Source organism: Strongylocentrotus purpuratus, unplaced genomic scaffold, assembly GCF_000002235.5.
Source record: "Strongylocentrotus purpuratus isolate Spur 01 unplaced genomic scaffold, Spur_5.0 spur5_scaffold_15, whole genome shotgun sequence".
NCBI lineage: Eukaryota > Metazoa > Echinodermata > Echinoidea > Camarodonta > Strongylocentrotidae > Strongylocentrotus > Strongylocentrotus purpuratus.
In genome coordinates this window covers 369,512-392,147 of record NW_022145600.1, presented here as the reverse complement: position 1 = coordinate 392,147, position 22,636 = coordinate 369,512, and the positions used below count along the sequence as shown (strand labels likewise).

At 34.1% G+C, this 22,636-nt stretch overlaps 1 protein-coding gene across 1 annotated transcript in view; it reads right to left on the bottom strand.

Moving 5' to 3' along the window:
* Window positions 1-2,442: 2,442 nt before the first annotated feature.
* Window positions 2,443-22,636, bottom strand: part of LOC100889247 (shootin-1) — a 31,213-nt gene continuing 11,019 nt past the window's right edge. Inside the window, exons 2-12 of the mRNA XM_011664401.2 lie at window positions 18,611-18,785; window positions 16,622-16,740; window positions 16,040-16,121; window positions 14,878-14,972; window positions 14,044-14,202; window positions 12,556-12,800; window positions 11,794-11,858; window positions 11,393-11,577; window positions 10,553-10,688; window positions 9,173-9,221; window positions 2,443-7,350 (exon numbers count right to left, since the gene is read on the bottom strand). Coding sequence (XP_011662703.1) covers window positions 6,837-7,350; window positions 9,173-9,221; window positions 10,553-10,688; window positions 11,393-11,577; window positions 11,794-11,858; window positions 12,556-12,800; window positions 14,044-14,202; window positions 14,878-14,972; window positions 16,040-16,121; window positions 16,622-16,740; window positions 18,611-18,785 — 1,824 coding nt within the window. The 3' untranslated portion in view covers window positions 2,443-6,836. The remainder of the gene's footprint in view (window positions 7,351-9,172; window positions 9,222-10,552; window positions 10,689-11,392; window positions 11,578-11,793; window positions 11,859-12,555; window positions 12,801-14,043; window positions 14,203-14,877; window positions 14,973-16,039; window positions 16,122-16,621; window positions 16,741-18,610; window positions 18,786-22,636) is intronic.

Sequence of the window (22,636 nt, the reverse complement as noted above, 5' to 3'; positions counted from 1 at the left end):
GTGCTTGTTTCAAGAAAACAATACGAGCATGGATTTGAGAGATTGCAGCTACACTGGTACAAGTAACAATAACTTACAAGACTCTTTTTACAGTCTTCTAAGATAACCACACAGCAAACATTTAAAGCAGGATGCAGGATAGAGCCTTGACGTTTAACCCTACCAAGTCTTAATGAGTACAAGGTTCTGGTAGGTAGGGAAAGATCAAGAAGGTGTTCCATTGTCTTCCCTGACCCCCCCCCCCCCCCCATACGTAGTTTGCCCTTTTTCATTTGAACCCATTTCTGCATACATATACTGGTACATATTCTCATCATCCATTTACTCTCCCAAGGTAATATAGATGTAGGACACGCTCATTTGAACCCGATAGTAGGGGGAGTCACTTGGACTGAATGAAAGCTTGTGAATGTTCACACTATAGAGGTCATTTATCTTGTTTGACCCTAATTATCATATAAACCTTCCTACCAATCTATTTCTTGACATTGAATTTTATAGATTACTTAATCAATGGATTACAAAGGCAATAAGCAAGTTCGTAATTAGGATTTGCACATGGGCAGATAAAGGTCATTCGTACCCAAATTGTAAAACCATTGAGACGAATACTCGGATCGTGCCCTTGGAAGTTATGTAATCAGTATTCATTTATGCACCAACAGTATATTTATCTGATACACAGGTGGAAGTATTCTTCTCAAGAGGCAAACAAAAGGTATTCATGAAGCACCTCCATTACTTCGGCAGTGATTATTCTAAAATGCACACGTGGGAAGTATCCATTGTGTCAAAGATCTGTTGATATTTTGGGGTCATGCGTTCCAGAGCTATTTACGAACTCGCTTATTGAATGACAGCCAAGTGATCTAAATGGTTATTATTTCTCCACCATGGAAAGTGGCGTCTGATCAGGCAAATAGTGGGAGGAGGGGTCCATTTCACAAAACACAATGACTAGCCTCCATAAAGTGGGCTCAGACCCTTGTGATTCCCCTCATATGCTCCTCCCCTAATCATGTTGAAATAAGAGCTTTGAATGTAATTATACATTGCTCTTTAGGTCAAAGAGCAACTTTTTTGTAATTGTCAAGATTTTCCCCTTTTTTTCTTCTCATGTACATTTAGATCTGTAATACATGTAATTTTTTATGTATAATTAAATGTTACATCTACGTTTCAATAAAGTATACATAGATGCAAAGAAATTAAAGGATTCATTTGTACTGACCATTTGCTAGCCTTATTCCAGACCCTTCACTAAAATTAACTAAAAGGAACAATAGTGTAACAAACCTGACCACTAAGCACAGACTAGCCCCATGCAAACTAACTGCTATCTGATTGTTGACAAAAAAAAAAGCTATTGCAGCATCATTGGCTACGTGATTGCAACACCTTAATTGTCCAGATTAAGGTTTATAACGGCCATATGAAGAGTTTTGTCAAAGTTGTGGGACGTTGCAGATCTTTTTCATAGAGAAAATCCCAAATCAGCTCCAAAGCGAGGAAAGTATGTAGACGGTTCTGACCGAAATACCATACACAGCCAATGAGGCCTGTTCTCTCATCTGAAGGCTTGCAACAACCATCATTTAGGATCTTTTGTATTAATGTGACGTTTAAGAAACCCCAAGCAGAATAGTTGTAGCGAAGGATATTGCAAGTAACTACAATCACTGTTGAATTGTAAATTGTGCAGTGGGCTTAAAGATAAAGTTGAGTTCTGGTCATGTGATTGCACTGTGAAAGAATCGGTGAAGAAGCGATTGGAACAGGGTTATCATGTAGCACAGAACTATTGGTGTGTACTGTGAGGTTTTGAATTCAAAGAGAAAAGAAATTGGCCCAGTCCTGTTAATAGTCACTTGTTCTGTACACAAGAATGCATATATGAGACTACACGAACATGTTGCACGCATTGTGGCCTACAACAGTTGCTAAGACACTCTTCCACTCTTATACTTACAACAAACAAAAAACACTCACCAATCATTATTCACCTTTCCAAGAACTCTCTTTAAAATAAAACAAGAATAAAAGAGTGCTGACAATTCTCTGTGGGTGATGAAAGACATCATTCCAATTTTTTATTGAAAATAACCCTGCTCCCTCAAAAAAGATACACAGAAATCCCCAAGATATAGTCTACAATATTTCACATATACATCATTCACAATTAGTCATTTTAGCACAGGCTTTTTTTTAAAGGTGCAATTTTGAACAACTTCAAAGAGAGCAATGAATTTTAATATAAAGCAAAAGATAAAGGCTTAAACATAAATTCTTTAAAGGAGATAATACATTCTGCCTGTATAACCTTTGAATATAAAAGTGCTCATAAATTGCTTGTAAAAAAAGAGGGTATAAAAGCTACAGGGTACTCTAATTGTTAAAACATTTGCTTAAAAGGCAACACAAATTACAGAATTTATTTTTAAAAAAGTGTTTCAAATTGCAAAAGAAAACTAACTTGTGGTTTTTACATATACCATCACCATATAATGGCATGATAGTATAATTATGCTCGAGTTGTTTTGTTCACATTTTTTGCATGTCCGTTAACAGAGCAGAACAAAAAAAATATCGTAGTTTAAGATGATGATAAAAGTGTTGAATCAGCAAGCTTTCATATGGGCATCCTTACCCCCCTCCCTTTTCCAAAGTATTTTTCTTAATCTGAATAGTCACGAAACATGTTAGCATTCCACCAAGCCGTGTGCCAAACACAGAATTATCACAAGACCTAAAATAACATATAATAATAAATCAATATATTTTGGTTTAATTATATTAGATACATTGCATGATAATTGCAAATAATAACATATTCCGTTAAAAATATATTAACCCATTATACAAATAATATACATATATGTGAATAATCTGCTATATAAACATATTAATATCTCAAATCTATCAGGAATTAATTAGTGTACCCAGACATGTAAAGCCCTAATTAGTATTATTTGCTTAGAGTCGGAACATTATCTCCCTGTAATTAAGCTCCTGGCCTCGGCAGAAGATATGATTATCTGGTGAATAACTGAATAACATATAATGATAATAATTGGGGTATATTTCTAGCCAGGGAAACAGAAATATCTACAACAGATTTTTTAAATGTAATTTTGATGTTTTTGTTTTATATCTCCACATTGCCAGTCATGTAGAGCCCTATTAAAGTCAATGTACTGTAAGCTGAGAGCCAGGAGATTAACTCACTGTATACAAGTTGACACCTTTCTTGCCTTGGCAGACATTACCATACATGTGTCTTGCCTGAATCTATAGCAGATTTTTTGGGGTGAATTTTGCTGTTCTTGTTTTTGTTTTGACAATCATTTCAATGAACTAAGATCCACATGAGCAGTATTATTCCATATACCCACAGGTATATGAAAAATTCTTTAAAACAGAAAGCTAATGAAATGTAGCTATGTTACATGTATCACATCCATGCCCATTATTATGTACATGTACATTTAATGACTTGCTAATATTCTGAGCAAATATACATGATTTTGTTCCAACCTGAAAACTACACTGGTCTAATCTGATTAAATCAAAACAAGAAGCAAAAACAACAAAACAAATATATTTTGTAATGGCTTTTAAAGCATTAGTATAAAAAGCATTGATTTTCTTCTCCCTTGCCTAATAACCTAGCATTGAATTGCAATATTCTGATCACGTTTCACACCATTACGATCTATCATACACAGTTTGGATTTGTACAAAATTTAGGTGAAGTGATGCAGCATTTTGTTAGCAACCATATTCATTGCATATCAAATACATATTACCACAAAATGAAAGAAACCAAGTTATAATACTTTGATCATAGAAATTACTTCAACTGAGAGAAAACTTTAGTTGGAACTATTCATTTCATTTATTTGTTAGGACACTTCTTAACCTCCTCGTTAACTTACCTAGATTTACTCTCTTACATATCACACTGCCGTTACTCAGTTTGACTTCATCAGTAACAGAATACATTCATACACTAGTGTATTTATTCCAGGGTTAAGCAATTACATTACTTTATATTTCTTTCCTTCACCAAATTACAAATGAAGGCTAACTTGGATGGATTGATAGACAATGAGAGAGAGAGAGGGGGAGGAAGAGATAAAATATAAAATCATTTTGAATTAAATAATGCCTATATCAGGATTTTTCGCCTCGATTAAAGCTGGGTCATCCTACACATACATGTACAATAAAATCTCTTACACCAATGACAAATTTGGCATTTCTTTTTCCTTTCATTCAAAATAAAAAGTAATATGGTGCCTTTTCACAATGTTTTGTCCTAGATTTAAAGTTGGATTTAAATTGAACATAAAGATATGTTATTCTCATTTGACTGGATCTAAATGCTACATTAAAAACATACATACATGTATATTTCACTACATGCCTGTTTAAGTGAATATGTGCTCGAAATTCTGCACTGGTGTATTCATTGAAGATAAACACAGATAAATTACACATACTCTTTCAAAATATCAAACATAATACTCTTCACAAAGTGACCTTAGTAGACAAAATGTGCTCACATTAATTACATATCATACAGATCATTTATACATGTATATACACTAATACAATCTCTGCTTCATAAAATACATTATTTCATATTCTGATTAAAAAGATTCCTGCATTCTAACTAATTAATCCAATGACTATTGAATTTTCTAATACCCATTGGCTTAATACACAGACCAATTGATTCCTGTGTGCAATGGAATGCTGCATCTAGGTACATAAATTGTCTCGTGATTTCAAACGATACGAGTTACTTCTATTTCATTGTTTACGGGACAGAGTGCACAACAAGGCAAATAAAGCATGAAAACTATTTTCTTTTCATGTATTCAGTTTCAAAATAGAATAGGTACTCAATTTGTAGATTACTTCTGCCATGTTTCATTCTGCATTTTCTACATGCTCACAAAAGAAGACGAGAACAACCTGTGGCCAACATCTTTCTATTAAATTTTGCGTTGTGTTTTTCAGGTATTTTGAAATGGATGTATGCTAAATTTTCATCCAACCTTCTAACATTCCACATAAAATATAATGTTGATGGAAGAAAATTTCAATGTAATTTTTCATGTTGTATTAAACATGTGCTAATAGAAAGTCTATACTTATCAAAGCTTTTATGCTAATACAAGACTTCAAGGTAAATAATGAATTACAAATCAACTTAATTAAGTATCATGTAAGTAGCATTATGGATCAATTCATATTATCTACAATGAAATACTAGCTGTTTGAGTTGAAGCAAACATTTGTGAATGAAGTTATTCTATGTTCAAAGCCGAAAATCTCTGTAATAAATGGGATAAAATCTATCATATTGCACAAATCAACTCGGTCTTTATCATGCACAATGTCAATGGCTAATGGAATGGGCAATATTACCAATATTTCAGGTTCCAATTTGTATAAGAAAGACTGATTTAATTTCACACACCACTTTATCTATAAATAAAAAAGGGGCTACATGAATGTTCAATGATTCGCATATCAGTAAAACAAATTGTAGCATCTTTAAAAATACAAAATCTATGCCACATGTACCATATTAAGAATACTACCGATAAGCAAATTTTTGGTACTTTTTCCCCCCAAGGATTCCTTTTCATTTCAACCTTCTAGCTGTTTTATACTGGTTTATATTTCTTGACCAAAACAGTGCTTGGATCTTTGAGTTCAATACCTTGAAATCTTGATTGTTGGTCTTACATTTATTGGTATTAAGATGAAGTGTACCGGTATAGAAAACTCATTAGCAGATGATGGGACTGTCTTAATTGAGTTGACTATTGTTTGGCATGGGTGACTTTCTTGCACAAAAGTATCCAATCTACAAAATTTAAAGCCTTTGTCTAAAAATGTTGCAAGCAAGGTGCATTATTATCATTTTTAGTCACCACACCACTGTTTCCAAATTTATAAGTGAAAATGGTTTGTGATGTGGTAGCAGGATTGACATGGTCTTGGAGGACCGGAGAGGGCTCATGACGTGAACGCTAGCCAGCAAGGTGCACAATAAATATTAATTTATATTTCGCGACGAATTATAGTCACTATGGTCTTAGCTGATAATCATGAATAGCTTCTTCAAAAACAATAAAACTTCTTTTGAACAATTAGATGTCCAGTTTTATACTTTGCTTCAAAACTCTATTTTATATAAAAGGAATTATAAGCACAGTAATGAAAGAATTGAATATAACAAAGTTAACCAAATCCTGTATATCTGATGCAATAATGGAATACTACTTTATACCAGTAAGTGTTTCTAGCGATATGTATTTTGAATACGCTCTGCTACCATGCACTTTACTGTCTCTCTAACCATAGTCATAGATTAAATGAACACATATAAATCACATCAGGTAGGCATATTATGTAGTAAGAATTTATAAAAGGCTAGTATTTACCTACATTTTTGAATAACGAGTCTATACATTGCAAGAAAATATACATAAATACACTTGATATATTACGCCCAAAGAGCTTTTTCTAGTACAACTACATAAAAATGCACCATAATCAAACATGATACAATTATTATTTTAATATTATAACTCCTCCATGAGGTAAAAAAAGATATTATAAAACATTTTAGGGACTTGGCTTTACCTCCCTCCATTGAAAGTGGAGCTCTTTTTGGTCACCTTAATACATTCAAATTTCAGATATAAGCACTTATATCATCAGTCCATCACTTGTATATATATGGAATAATAGATGTAAATCATAATTCATCAGTATAGTCACATGACTAATTACCTGGGTAACAAGGTTGATTAATCTTACAGGTTATTGACCTCACTGTAATAAGGCTCTGGTTCCTCCTTGGGAAGAGATGGTTGTCGCCGTGGCGATGGCACTGGTCTCTCCTGCCTCTCTTCTACCAAGGAGTAGTCTCCTGATTCTCCAAAGACATTGTTGACGGTAAACTTGGCCCTAGAGGCTCCATTGTGATGCGCAGCGGCAGAGGAGGAGTCCGGTGGTGGTGGGATGAAGTCCGCTGAAGCGTAACGCTCATCACCGCTATCATGGATGAAAGCTGGGTTGTTCTGAATCTCAATCTCTTGAGATGATGAGGAGATGATGGAGGATAGCGTAGAGGAGGGGGTTGAGGGAGGACTATCTTCTTGATGTACGGTGCTATAGATTGGTTCTGGTATAGGTGGTTCTGGTATAGGGGGTGATGGATCACTGGTAGTGGAGGTAAGAGGGGATCTCTTAGGAGCCACGGGAGGCACGATGGTTGTCCTATTCGGTGGAATACCACTGTCTAGACTAGTACTGCAGGTTAAAGATCTGTTTAGTAACAAAGAGATAAATCAGTTATTAACTGTGGCTCCAAGGCCAAATACAATCAAACCTGTCTACCAAGGTCACTCAAAAGAAACAGAGTAACTGCTCTACATGTACTTGTAGATTGGTGGCCTTTCTAGACAGGTTCTAAATCAATATACACTGTAAACCTGTATCCCCACCACCATGAAAACCCCTACCTTCAAGGAACTATTCAAATAATTCTTCTGAGATAATATACATGTTAGTGACCACTGTATACAGGTGGCCACTACGATTGTTGGTTTGATGGTACTTATAGTTAGGGGTACATGTATACAGTATGTAAAGCTTTCATCTTTCTTTATGTAATTTTAAAAGACTGTTTGAAAAAACTTTGTTCAGAAAATGTCAACTTGCTTCTGCTTGGTGTATTATAATGGAATAGATGTGTTTGTTTTTTTACCAGGAAATCTCATTATTACCGTAGATGTTCGTTGCCAATCACATACACATGCCAACTGAATAATACATGAAAATAAACAAACTGTCATGCTTCTGTAGATCCATTTGGAAGAACTTGATATCAACTGCAACAACGTCTCAAAATCTGAGTACCTAGCTCTTCAAAGCCTATTTAATTGAAATATATGCGTTCTGTGACACTGTTTAATTACTTGTTAAGATATACAGATGAAATGAAAAGCGAAGAATATACAAGAGTACATAGAACACCAAGCAATGATTAGAAAAGAGTTGTGACTGATCAAAATTGATCGTAAGTCCTTTTAAAACCTCTCCTTGTTCTTGTGCCAAGTTTTAAAAAAAAGAAGCAAATCCTGGATCCGCTCCTGCTTTGATACAAGAGATGAATGAACATATATACTTCCTACTTCTACATAGATACATGCATGCATATCAAGATGCTACATTGACCACAATGCACTATTGAGATGACATCTGACATTCAAACACAAACAGCAGTCTCACATAACAATCACATGATGCATGTGAACCAACTAAAAAAGCATGTGACGTCAGAAAGACATGTCTAAAATCCAAGATATCTATTAGCATGAAGTCATTTGAAGCTATTAAGAAATCATGTAGAAATCTATCAGCATGGACATATCAATTTTATTTTATGTTCATATTTTCAAGTTAAAACATCTCAAGCAGGTCTTCGTTATCAAAAATGAACATGATGAAATATTAATAATTTCTGTTGCTAACTGTTACTGCCTTTAAATATACAAGTAAACAGCTATTTTTCAATCATCCTAATCTTTACATACCATCAATCTATAACAAACTGCCTTGATATTATATCATGAGTGTTACTAATCCATTAAGCACCATGAGCACCGAAAGGTGGACCTGTGCGCTATACAAGTAGCCACTATCATTATTATTTATTAATATTAAAAACTAAAGTCTGGGTATACTCACCAATCAGAAATATATCTAAAATGAACTATTTTCAATTAGGATAGTGATGCAAGAGAGATTTTTTTTTAATGATTTTCATTACACATAAAAGTTGCACTGTATGATGTACTTGTAGAGCAAGCAGTATGAAACAAAAGTAAGAAACGATAGCAAGCAACTAGACACAGTCACATCTAAAAGATGTTTTTATCTTGAGGAAGAGCTCATTTAAAACACACCCCAAAAAATGGAAGACGGCACAGACAGCAAGCAATCTGAGATGTTCACATACAATCTGAAGGACATTTCTGTCTTGAGAAAGTGCATATTTGAAAGCATGACTACGGTATGACCCCAAAGAGAGCAAGCACAACAAGCAACTAGATGCTTTCACATTTAATCTGAAAGAGGTTTCTACCTTGGACTAGAGCGTTTATAAGCTGTGGGTTGTGGGGATGGTCTCGCACCTGTTGGGAAACAACAATCAATGTTTAGACATGTATTCTACTGTGCTTAATGCTTCATCTTTTTATACAGACTATTCATATCACATCTTCTGAAGAAGTTTAACTTCATTATATTGGCAATACAGTTTTTATCATGTCACAAATAATAAGTTGTGTAACTTTTTTTTTTAAAGAAGACAAGGCTCATCTACAAACATTTAAGCCATTTCAACAAAAATAGGATTTTTGTTTCATATAAAATAGGGAAATACAGCCATTTTTATTCTAATCTTTTGCAATTTTTAAAACTAAATAACATGGCTGGGTTCAACATAAACACAAAATCGTAAAACATAAAGTCTACAAAATGAAACATAAGGCAGTTGATAACAAAATTCTAGAACGTCTATAACAAAAATCAGTAAATTCTAAAAATGCTTTAATACTAGTACGCACTGACTTGTGTTTACTTTTGATGAACTTGTACCTTATCTACGTGCATCTCAAATGAGTTATAAGATATTGTTTGCCTGTATAGGTTTGGTAAGCTGTGAGGTCTTGACGACAGTTGTAACATGATGACCTGATGGTGTATGCCTTATAATTTACTTCCACATATCCTCCAATAGACTTATTATATTTGATTTTGATTTTGTATTACTTGTAATTGTCAGTTGTCAATTTTTACAGTTTTGTATACTGTACACCTCATCAAATCAGCCTTGAATGGCCGCCATTGAAGTTTCGTCTAATAAACCATAATGAGTGAATGAATTATGTATATCGCATTATTGCATATTAGTTTATGACAAGTACAAAAGTGCTATATTACAAATAAAATAGTATCAGCTACCACTGAAATGAGTTATATCCTGCACATTGCATATATGTTCAGTGAAGGTTCCTTACATGAGTATATGAAGAGATGGAATGGAATAAATGTACATCTAGGGTTAGTAGCTACCTGTATGACATATAAAGCTTCATGTTCTCAAAGGTTCTATCGTTTGAGAGATAAAATATAGATATATATTCATGATTATTGCAATTTCCTACCTTCCTCTTCAAAGGTATCCATGAGTATGTTATACTTGTACATACCGGTAAGTACCCAGCACTCAACACTAACAGGCACCTGGGGTACAAGGGCATCCAAAATTGAAGTGCGGACCCCTAAAATTGTTACGGTTTTACAAAGGGCCCTTGAACAGTTCAATCTAGATCTACTCATAAGTTAGTAGCTCTGTTGTACAGATAAATAGATTGTATTAAAATCATGAAGACCTAAATACCTGTAGGAATGAAGAATATGAGAGTATTAGATGAATGTAAGAAGGATGAATATTAATTACTTGTTGCAGGAGGTTCCTTTGAGCGTTCCTTTCTTTTTTGCAGCATTTTCATTAACTGTGGGTCTGCTTCTGTCTGTGTTGATCCTTTTGGTAGGGGTATTCTGGGTCTGTTTTTATTCTTGTTCTTCAAAGTTACCTGCAACAAAAAAGAGATTATCCATTTTTAAGGTTTACAGGCCTTATTTATATTTCTTTTAACATTACTTCACTTTTGTCCTTTAACTATAAATAGATTTTTAACACTCAAATTATCAATAAAAGGTGTATATGACTTGGGACCGGGTTTAAATTATAAATATATCAATGTACAAGAAAATCTACACCATATGCAAACTGTTTCTTGATCGGCATTCAAGTATATCAAACTTGCATTTTGAATTGAATATTCAGTAGGTCACCACTCCATATCTGGCATTCTCTTAATTAGAGACTATTTAAAGAGATGCACTTCTACTCCAGAATAAAAATAATAACCCATTTTTCAGAATATGATTTAAAGGATACTGAAAGAATATCTCATTTCATTCTATTCTATTCACAAGGTACATCAACAAAATGAATGCAAGAATCCTAAGCTTTCCAAAGCACCCTCAAGTCCAAGCCCCCCTCTTCCCAAAAAGATATTGATAAATGATTTTTTTTTTTTTTTTAAATGTATAAATACATCAATATATTCTTAGAACTGCTTCTCATTCCGGCATTCAAAAGAATCATACTTTGATATCTTTGAAGTTTTAGTTGAATATAATCCATAATTCATTACAAAGATGAATCAATGATATAACCAATATGAAATCCTGTCAAATTATGAAGAGATCGAGTGCGTTGGTCATTACTAACCAATATATTATCCAGTTCTTGTACTGCGTGTGTTCTCTTGATAGACTGTGATGATCTTGGGTCTCTTGGTTCGTCCTCTCTGCTAGGTTTGCTGACTGGTTTCAGAGCAATCTGACCTTTCTTAATCCTGGAAATCATATCCTGCATAGCTGTCTCAAACTGCTTCTGATAACAATCCAAATTTCCTTCAGAAATAAAACATAAAACAGACCAAACTGTTAATAAACATGCATGTTAAAGGTATTACAGTCAAACCTGTCTGTCGCCCAAGGGAAAAACAAAAATAACAAATATATTTATTTATTCTGATAGTTTAAACACATCTATGAAATGTTTAATGACCCTGGTTTTTGAAGGACCTATAGGAATATTAACAATAATAGGGGGAATGGAATACTTACTACCATCTACTCCGGTTTCTGTCTTTTTGTTGTGATTTCTTCTTTTAATGATCTTCTGCAGCATTCTATCAAAACAAATAACAATAAAAACAAAAATAAAGACAATGATTGTATTGACAACAGAAAAAACAACATAACAAGAACATATGCCTTTAAGTAGAACAGCTACTGTTTAAAATAAACCTCTCCTTCACTTAAATACAAAGTAGTACACGTGTGTATTATTACCAGGCTTTACCAGGGCTACCATGGTAAGGTACTCAAGGGTTCTATTAATTTCTTCCTAACAGTGAATGGCTGTACACATATACATCCCCTTGGCTTTGAGCATATTAGAGTTGTGACAGGAATTCAAACCACATACAATGTGATCCATAGGTTGCTGATTTATCCACTAGACCATAACAACTCTACTAAGAATCCACCAATCAGATGGGTTTGATCAATCTTACACTATAAGTGAGATCAAAGAAACATCAAATGACTACAATATATAAAGAAATTTCAGAGCTTATGATTTTAAGTTAATGGTCAGCATTGGTAAAAGTGAAATGAGTGAAATTTAGATTTCTTTGAAAATATTTTGTTGTGGTAAATTTTTTTTTTAAATAGTCAGAATCCATCTCAGCTGAAAATAAAATTGATATCAAATGTAACGTAACAGAAACATGATTGTAACTTTGTGATAAGTTGGTGGACTGGTAATCAGTGTGGATCAACGGAAACTCTTTAATCTCTGGACATAGTGGGCAGTATACTCACTCTAGTGGATTCTTAGGAAGTACGGGCAATGGTGGAGGTGGTGGTGGAGGTGGAATATTAGGAAGACTGGGTTTACTCAGCGCTTCTTTCAGTTCATAGGCCAGTTCCTTAGTCCTGAGATCTAGTTCCTGGACCCTCTTCTCTAGAGACTCGTTCTCTTCCTTAGCGATGCTTAGCTTGTTCTCCAGGGTTTCCATCTTCTCACGATTCTCAGACAGCTCCAGCTCATCTTGTAATCTCTTCAGCTGTCATCAAACATTTAACATTGATCACATTAACCTCTTGGATACTATTCAATTTTGGTCATAACACATATTTTCTATAAACTCCAAGAGATACCACAGGTTTAGTATTCAGACAGTTATTACTTGAATCAGAGAGCTTCAGCTCATCCTATAATCTTACAACCTCTATTACGCTGTTCATATTTATATTTGAGTCTTGATTTTCTGGTCAATTATTTAGAAAATGATAAATGGCATTTTCTCCATCTGTTCTGAACTATTTCAAGCTAACATATGAATAATTGGATCCTAATTTTCAAATCAATAAATCAGAAAAAGGTCTATTTGGGGTTAAACAAATCTATAATGAGAAGGATATATGTATATATTTGTTTAAACATTGGTATAAATCCATGAAATGATTATGCAGAGATATATGTACATGAATGTACAATCAGACTATTCATATGTATCTGTGTATACTGTGACAAACAAGCTGTACTTTGTTTGCTGCTGCTAATCAATTAGAGACTCTATCCTATAAACCTCATGATATAATACCCTGAAGCTCACTCTTAATCTTTCCTCTGGGAGCGAGAGCACCTGTCTTACATTTACGAGTCTGTTCCATCATGTGTAGTACATGATTTATTGCAGCAAGCACCGTCCTAGCTAGCTTACACCTACCTACCCTCTAATCATTACTTGTCCTAGCTTACACCCACCTACTCACTAATCATTGCTTGCTGTAGTCACATGTAACCCAACCCTCGTACGTACCAGACCCTATACAATCAGAGTATGTCTACATCAGTGGTTTGGAAGACACTCAGACAAGGTATTTTAATCACATTTCAGATAAGACTTTCAAGCTTTCTGGACATGCTATCATCCATTCAGAGTTGGAAGGGTGTTAACTCATATACACATTTTCAGAGAGCCAACACACTTCTGGCTCTGAACTGATAAGATATGAACTTGTATCATTCTCTTTTACATGTAGATGATAAATAAGGAAGTCTGAGAGTCTAAATTGGGATTTTGATGTTTTTGTGGTAATTTCCCCTAAATAAAATATTTCTCAATGAAGAATTGTACAAGATGTATACAGAGTAAATTTTGCAGCTTTTCACACATTTTAGAGTTTAAAATTCTATAAAACAGGAAGTACATTTGTTGAGTGACATTTCGGGTATGTACCTGCATATAAGTTGATGCATAATAATACAGAGTTGAGGCTATTATTTGAAAAAGCTATTCATACCTCAAGTTTATGCCTCTCTTTCTCCTCTTCCAGTTCCTTTGTGAGGTTCTCCATCTCTGACATGCTTTGAATGAGTTTATCATCTCCACTGATAGCGTCACTTACTAACATCGCACTCTGACGCTTGTAAGCATCTGCTTCCCGGTTCTTTGCATAATACTAGAAAACAAAAACAGATGCAAAAACAAACTAGTCAAAAAATAGTCTAAAATAGTTAAAATACCTCAACTACAGTCACATTTTGCTTCAGTATAGCTGTATTAAATGTATCTCATGATCTTTGAGGTAAAGTAGGTTTGTTAACAACAACTTAAAAATTGACTACAGTCAATTTAAGAGAAATATAATTCGAATTCTACCAATAGAATGTCTTCTATACAACAAAGATATACTGCAGATATTGACTTTATTCAGAATTTGTATTCATTCAACTGGGTATATCAAAATCATTTTCTTGTCTGAAAACTGAGGAACTGATGATTGATAAACGTTTCACCTCTACCTCTTTACTCACAAGCAGATGAAAAGTTTTAAATAAGACTATTACAATGGTCAATAAAAAGAAAGAAAAACCTCTAATGAAATAATAAAAGCTTTAAATTAATGAACTACTACATTCTAATTAAAGACACAGTAGGCATTCTAACCAAGAGCTAATCCCAATTAAACTGGTTATCAATACTAAACCAATACTAAACCAGTTAAATGGATGCGCAGCTCATGCCTGAATTAACATCATTTATAAAGCTTCATACAAATGTGCTTACTCCAGTATCAAAAGAATCTCAAGCAATTCTTCTGTGTTATAATATATTTAAAAAATGTGCTAATTACCTCTGATGCCATTAGTTCAGCTTGTTCCCTCATGGCGGATTCCTTCTCATATAAGCTCTGTACCTCATTAAATTCATTGTACACCAAGGTGGATACTAAAGAATACAAACAAACAAAAACAATACAGTATATAAATTTAAATAATTAAATATTAATTTCATCTGGAGTTTAATATTTGATGCTACTGTACAATACCAAACCTCTGAGGCTAACTTCAGTCATTGCGGATTCCTTCTCATTCTGTTAAATTCATTATATACCAATGTTGATACCAGAGAGCCATGCCAATAAATGAAAGTAAGTAGTCATAATTATGAATATTATATTCAACATTTGATGATTGCACTATTTCAAGCTTCTCACCCTTAGATACAAACTCCTTAGATGAGATAAAAATAGATATGAACAAAAATAACAATGTAGAATTTTGTACACAGGCATGCATTATAGTATAGGAGGTTGCTTGAAGGGAGAGGGAATGTGGTCCCTGTGTGCCCCCCCCACCCCCCCCCCCCCCAAAATGATATGCCACTGTAGCAGTCAGCCAATAATCTCTAATTGGTGCGACGTGCTTAGTCACAAGATTCATCTCCCTGTATGTCACTTGAATATAAACAATCAATCTAACACTCACATGCAGGCACCATCAATGTTTCATTGACTACAGAGATCACAGGTATTAAAATGTCATACCATACCATAGCATGTGTGATAATAAATAACAACCATTTGATTCGATTTTTCCAATTTCATGCCAAATCATTTTTTTTTGCAATTACTAGAAAGAAGCCCATATCATGACAGTTAGTTTAGTTTCTAATCATGGAAAAATAACTACAGCTGTTCATGGCAATTGATTTAAGCCACCCCCCCCCCCCCCCCCCTGCAAAAAAAGGGTCACAAATAACCTGTTTTATCATAGGCATATGCTTGCAACAAATATAAATCTATTCAAAGTAATAATTTGCCATTAACTCTTTTCAATTATCCATACATACAAGCTTGCAATGAACGCTCATATCAATGGGCATTGTTCCGTTGACATTAAATTTAATCTTAGATTCATGTGTACAATCATGTAGCTAATAATGAGCTCTATTGGCATTCTAAATATGAACTTATATCACATACATGAGAGAATGATGAAATAAATGCTACTGACCTCTCTTGAGCTGATTGATGATATTATCTCTTTCTTGTAAGGCCTTTTTGGTTTTCTCATGGGCAATAGTCTCCTGTTTCATCTGAAAAATACAAATAATAAAGTTTGCTTTAAACTGTGACTATTAACTCTTTAACTATTGAATTCTCAAATACCCCTTTGTTTAATATAGGAACCATCCAGTTCCAGTAGAGAATGGATTATCAAGAACTACAATATATGATTGATACATGTACATGTACAATTTATTATGACAAATAACAGAGCAAAATGTTGTCTTTGATTAATGTTATTTTGCAGTAATTTCTCTGTTCAGAGCTATCAGGGCATCTTGATCAATAACAGAATAATTATAAGAATATTGAGATTGCTCTTAGGATAAGGTACATGTACACCTAGCTCTAGTACAAGCACGGGCAGAAGGTAAAATGGAGTTTGTTGAATATTGTAAGGAAAGAGACAAACATGAACTAGGTAAAAACTGAAATGGCTTCTTTTTTTTTTAATAGGGAAAGAGACATATAGCAAAAGAAACATTTCATTTGACCTGAAGTGAATATATTAATTAGATTGTATTCGTACCTGTTCTTTGAGTTGCCCAAGCTGACTATAAGCAGCAGAAAGACTATCTTGAGCGATGTCTCTCTCTTCCATTGCATAAGCTATATCCTTCTTAGAATTGAACAGCTCATCCTTCAACACTGTAGTTGAAATATTAAATTAAAACAAAATTTAAGAAACAAGAATTCATGAAAAGTGAGAAATTCATGAAAGAACTTGGGATAAAAGATGATTAATATAAAGTGTGATAGGATTTAAAGAAATGTTTTACAGATTTTAACACTATTTGTTTGTATATTGTAATTAACACCTGTCAAATATCCATACAACATGCTGTACATCTAAGAATATGTTTGAAATGTTCCTTTGTGAAAATAAATTTTTCTCAAATAAATCAATTTTCTCAGCCATAATATTATTTTCTGTAAATGTATTTTACATTTTTTATCAATCAATTCATGTTTTGTTTATCTATATTTCAAAACCTTTAACACAAAATGTCATTAATAAAAAGAAAGACCATAAATGTTTACAATATTCAATATTCACTGCCACAAAGAGGACAAAAACTGTAAATATTGTGCATGCAACGAGTGCTCAAGTTCCTCCATCATATCTATGTAAATGAGATGAAGAGGAGGAGTAGGAGGACAGGAGACAGAAGAGCAACAATTTATTTGGCTGGGAGCCTGTGAGAGGCCATTACTAGCTAGCAGTGTCTCCATGCTAATAACATTGCACTCAAGTCAGGCTCTTGTAGGCATGCATGCTTTAAAGGTCTGGATATTGCAGATATTGCAAAAATAGCCTAGAAAATATCTTCCCCACCTACTCATCTTCACAATAGAAATCAGAATAGATGCTCATGGTTAAGAATAAATTCAACAGAAAAAACCCATACCTAATTATGGAAGACATTCTATCATAATTCATCAAATTTTCTGTCAAATACTCCTTCATTTACAACATTTACAACTGATGTTTTTAAATCATTTCAGAATGTCTGTACTGCATGAATTAACATTATACTGAGATGAGAATTGCTTTTTATCCATTATGTGTTATTCACCTATATAATTTAAGATTACAATTGTGATTTTTATTCACTGCCAAAATCCATTTTTGTTCTCTCTTTATCTTTACCATTTAGGACTTAAATTCATGATTCGTTGCCGAAATCAAATTTCGTTTAATTCCTTTGAGCCATTGTATATAGCACATCACGACCTGTAAACACAGTATTCTTTAAAGCTATAAAAATGGACCAAAAATACAGCAAGCATTCTGATGATACTTGACTGGATCTCAAGCTACATTGGAAGTGAGAGATTGATATGAAGGAGATAGATTCATAGTGAAAACAGCTCCCTTGAAAAGTGCCTCTCTAGCATCGAAGAAGACAACATCCATTATTTGAATGAGCACGCTAAGGACCACTTTCTAATGGCTGTCATTCTAAGCTTGGCCATATCTGCACAGTTGCTCTTCTTATGCACACAGATACACAAGCAAAGTGCAGTATACAGTAACGTTTAAGAGTCTACATCAATTTACAAACAAACAAGCTATAAAAGATTTTGAAGTTGCCCAATAACAATATATCCTAGTATTAAATGAGGAGTATTTTCTAATGAATCTTTAATCCAGACCTCTTCCTTTTTCCATTATTGGTTAGTACCGGTAAATTACAATGAATATTATGCACTATGACCCAATTGTATTGACAGATGTTAGTTCATGTAGGATAACGTAAGATTGGTTTTACCAAACCACCTGTATTAAATGACCATTTGTCTAGTATACCCTGTATAACCACTACTCGTATTGGTTATTGACACCCTACTTCTTGTTTTCCTTCAGCAATTTTTATGTACAGGTTTCACAGTAATTCTTTGTATCGACCAATCAATAAGATCAAACATAAACATAATAGCAATAACATAAATCATCTATGAAGTGGATGCATAAAAGGGCAGTTGGTATAATTTGAAGAAAGGATATTAAACTCACGTTCAATTTGAGCTTGATATTCCTTTGCATGAGGTGATTCTTGAACCTCTTCCTCAAGCGATGAATCCCCGGGATCCTCATCAAGATTGATGTCAACGATCTGAGAAAAATCAATTCCATTCTGTGCAAAAACCATTTGACTTTTCCTTTTGAGCTCCTTTATCTCTCGAACCGTCTGCATGAAAGCAAAGGAAAGATGAAGAAAAAATACACCTCTGGTTAATATTTGTTTTACCAACTACCATCATGTAACAAAATTAGATAAAATTATTGTGTACAATTAGTAAAAGAGCTGTATGAATCCACCTATTGATAATTCCATAAATTTCATGAAGTGATTGGAATTATGTAAGGCAGCTAACAGATTTTGCAAATCAAAACAACCTCCAATCAGCTTCTCTTAAGCTGCACATAATGCAGTGCTAACATGCAAATATCGAAAATAAGTCAATTTCATTTTCATTTCAAAATACATTGGATGTTCCCCAACATAAAGATAAATTTGGTATAAAAATCATTCTCTGTCTGTTTCTATAAACTCAATTAATTAAAAAATTGAACTCTCTCTCTCTGCTTTTCATTCTTTGTTTCAAATGCATAGGCAACAATGACCATTTGTTATTATTTGCACCTTTATTTCCTTTAAATACATTTGTGTCATGTTCACTTGCAGTTACTATTCCGACTCTCTCTAAGCAAGATTTATTTCTTGATTTGAAGTAGTGGAGAATATTCCCTTTATTTTCACATCTTTCTAATCTACTTTCAGCCAGTTCACCTGACATATTCTCTTCACACCTCTCACATGAATCATATGAAATGCAGCGTGGCATCCAATTATCAGCATGAACTACATTGCCATTTACACATCCCTCCCTCTCTAACTATTCTGTGGAACGTTTGAATTACTCAAGAGCTAAAAATATGGGTGAGAATGAGAGGAGGGAAAGGATAATCATTTAACCCATTGGATACTAAGCTTGAGATAACTACACTATGAACATGACAAAGAAAGCGGACAAAATATACAGTTCCTCAGGTAGACAGAGGAACATCCCTTCACTGCTATTATGTGAAAATGTGTAGAACAGGTGTCACATGCATATTCACCTTTTTACATAATAGCAGTGAAGGGATGTTCCTTTGTCTACCTGAGGAACTGTATATTTTGTCCGCTTTCTTTGTCCGCTTTCTTTGTCCATCATATTCATAGTGCTAGGACTGAAGTCTAGGATAACTGGGTGTTCTGTACCAAAACCAAATCATAGCCAATGGCTTATAATTTGTTGTTATTTTGTAATGTTCTTATCTATGGATAGCTTGATTTTACATAGACTCAAGCCTGTGTTATTTGGGGCTAAGCAGCGAGTTATAACTGCTTGGGCTAAGCTACCATCTAATGGGTTCACAATTTATCAAATGGCCAAAACAAAACAAATCTGATAATAGAGTAGAAAATTAATCTTAATGAATGTTGTCAGCTAGAATTCAATGTGAAAGGATTTTCAATGACTCAGGCCTAATAAACAGTGCTTGTTGTTTTATGAATTTGGTCAAACAAGGAGTTTTCTTAGTGGGTCTAGGCATCTAATATGCTTTTCACACTGGCAATATTTTCCTTAACCCCGTACTATAGGTGGGGTTAAGGGGGGTCTTAACCCCACCTATAGTACGGGGTTAAGCCTATTCCACTTTCTGTTCACACTGGCTTTTACCAAAGTGGGCTAAAGTTGGCTAACCCCACCTATAGTACGGGGTTAACTAACCCTGCAAAATAGCAGGGCTAACTCCGCAATTGTGGTGCTAACTCCTGCTAACCCCGCAATTGCGGTGCTAAGCAAACGAATGAGAACAGAAACGAAAAATAGTCCGGTACTACGCAATGGAGCGTATCGCAGCTGGCCAGATGCGAAGTATGTCCTATCATAACATACACGATATCCGGGGTTAACGAAATGCAGTGAGAACAGCGGGAATTTTCTTATTCCGGAATAGGCGCTAGTACGGGACTAAAAATAGCGAGTGTGAAAAGCCAAAAAAATAGTCCGGGGTTAAGGATAGTACGGGGCTAAGCAAAGTACGGGGTTAAGCAAAACCAGTGTGAAAAGAGTATTAGACCATAAGTACTATTTGCTATGCATTATAATATTTGCTAGAATCATTACTATTTTTAAGAACTAACAATTTAAAATAACAGAAATGTTATTAGTAGACACCTATGAAGTATCAAGTCTATAGACAAAGCAATCTGGTATGAGAAACATTGATGAATCTCTCTCTCGCTAGCTAGCTCCTAGCTCTACTGATGAATCACTGTGCATACATGATGAGGAGTGGGTGGGTGGGTCAATATGAGTCTCTAGCTCACATCTTAGGTTTGGGTTTCTATCCTCGTTTGAGCTAGCTCAATCATCCTAACTCACTGGTGCACCACTTCTCATGCATGGCAAATCTTCTTATAATATACCTGCTTTGTGAAGAAATGTATTTCAGAATGTTGTCAAAACAAATCAGACTGTTCAGGCAGAATGATACCTTGACAATGATATATATATTGTTTTCTTTGTGTGCTTTAAAACACAGCTGTTCCAAACCTGAATTTTTAACAGTTATTTCATAAATATATAGTTTCTTTTATGGGACTATCACACTAATGCTTAGTAGTCTTAATGATCTAACTGGTTTTGATTTTGAAAATTCTTAGTTTCTTAACCTTAGGAAACAGGGGCCTTAAACAAGAAACTGTATATATCCCAGTTGGTTGAACAGATGATTACTGTATAAGATGTATGTATGAATATGCTATCTTCATGAGATAGAAAATTGTTTTAAAAGCACTGAAAATTCCTGATTAACAATATTTCATCCAAGCTATTACTAGAATTGTATTTTTACATGTTGTTTTTATGTAAATTGTGTTTAAACTTTGTAAAATGGAACGCAAAAAAGAAGAAGTATAGATTTTTGCAATTGATCTCCCTATCAGGAGAATCCAGAATGGATTAAAACTCCATTCCTAAGATGTAGTGTTGATAATTGAATAGTATGAAATGAAATTAAATAACATAGAATTTGAAGGTTGAGCTATCCCTTTAAGGTTTACCCAGTGACTATAGAGATGGACAGAGTCGCTAGATCTCACTTCATGAATATTGAAAAACCCACCTGAGGTAGTTCACTCAACTATGCACGTATAGATAGAACCTCATACACAGGGCAACAGGTAAAAAAACAGCTACTAGTAAATGCTATGCAACTCTAGATCTCACTTCATAAATATTAGAATACCCAGAAGATTCACAGTAAGCTGCTCACTCCACCGTTCACAAACACACAGAGGCTCACACACAAGACGACAGGGAGAAAATACTATCAACTATCATAATACACAACGCTCAATTTAATGAACCTTGTAAGATATAACAAAGAACAATATCATGCTGTAAGAGCAAGGAGGCTTTTACTATGTATACCTAGACACAGAGTTAATGCCCTTCAGGCTCTCAATAGATAATATACAATATGATGGGTAGAAAATGCTATACTGCATATAGCAACAATCAAATGACTATTCAATGGCAATACCTCGTAAAATATACAAAACTCCACACAATATCCTTTGTATTGCATTGACGGAACCAAGTCATATAATCTTCCCAGACCCAATATTACAAGCCAGTTCCCCTCTGGTTCTCATGAGATAAAATATGAATAACAAAATATTTTGAACAACCAAAATAGAACACAGTTCCAAAGGGGAAAAAGGACATAACATATGATAGAAGAAGAAGAAAAAAGGCAAAAAGAAAGAAAAGGGAAGTACCACCTGAAAAAATATCAATATTTATCCAGAAAGTATAAGACTTGTTGTATTATCAGTCAGTCTGCCCTTCTTGTATACTCATGATAAAGAAACTACATGTACCATATTAATTGTGATATGAACATGAAGTAATCAAAATTGCAAGAATTTTCTCTGAGAATAGCGTTTTAATCCATAACATTCCAATTAAAGTTCAGTAATTC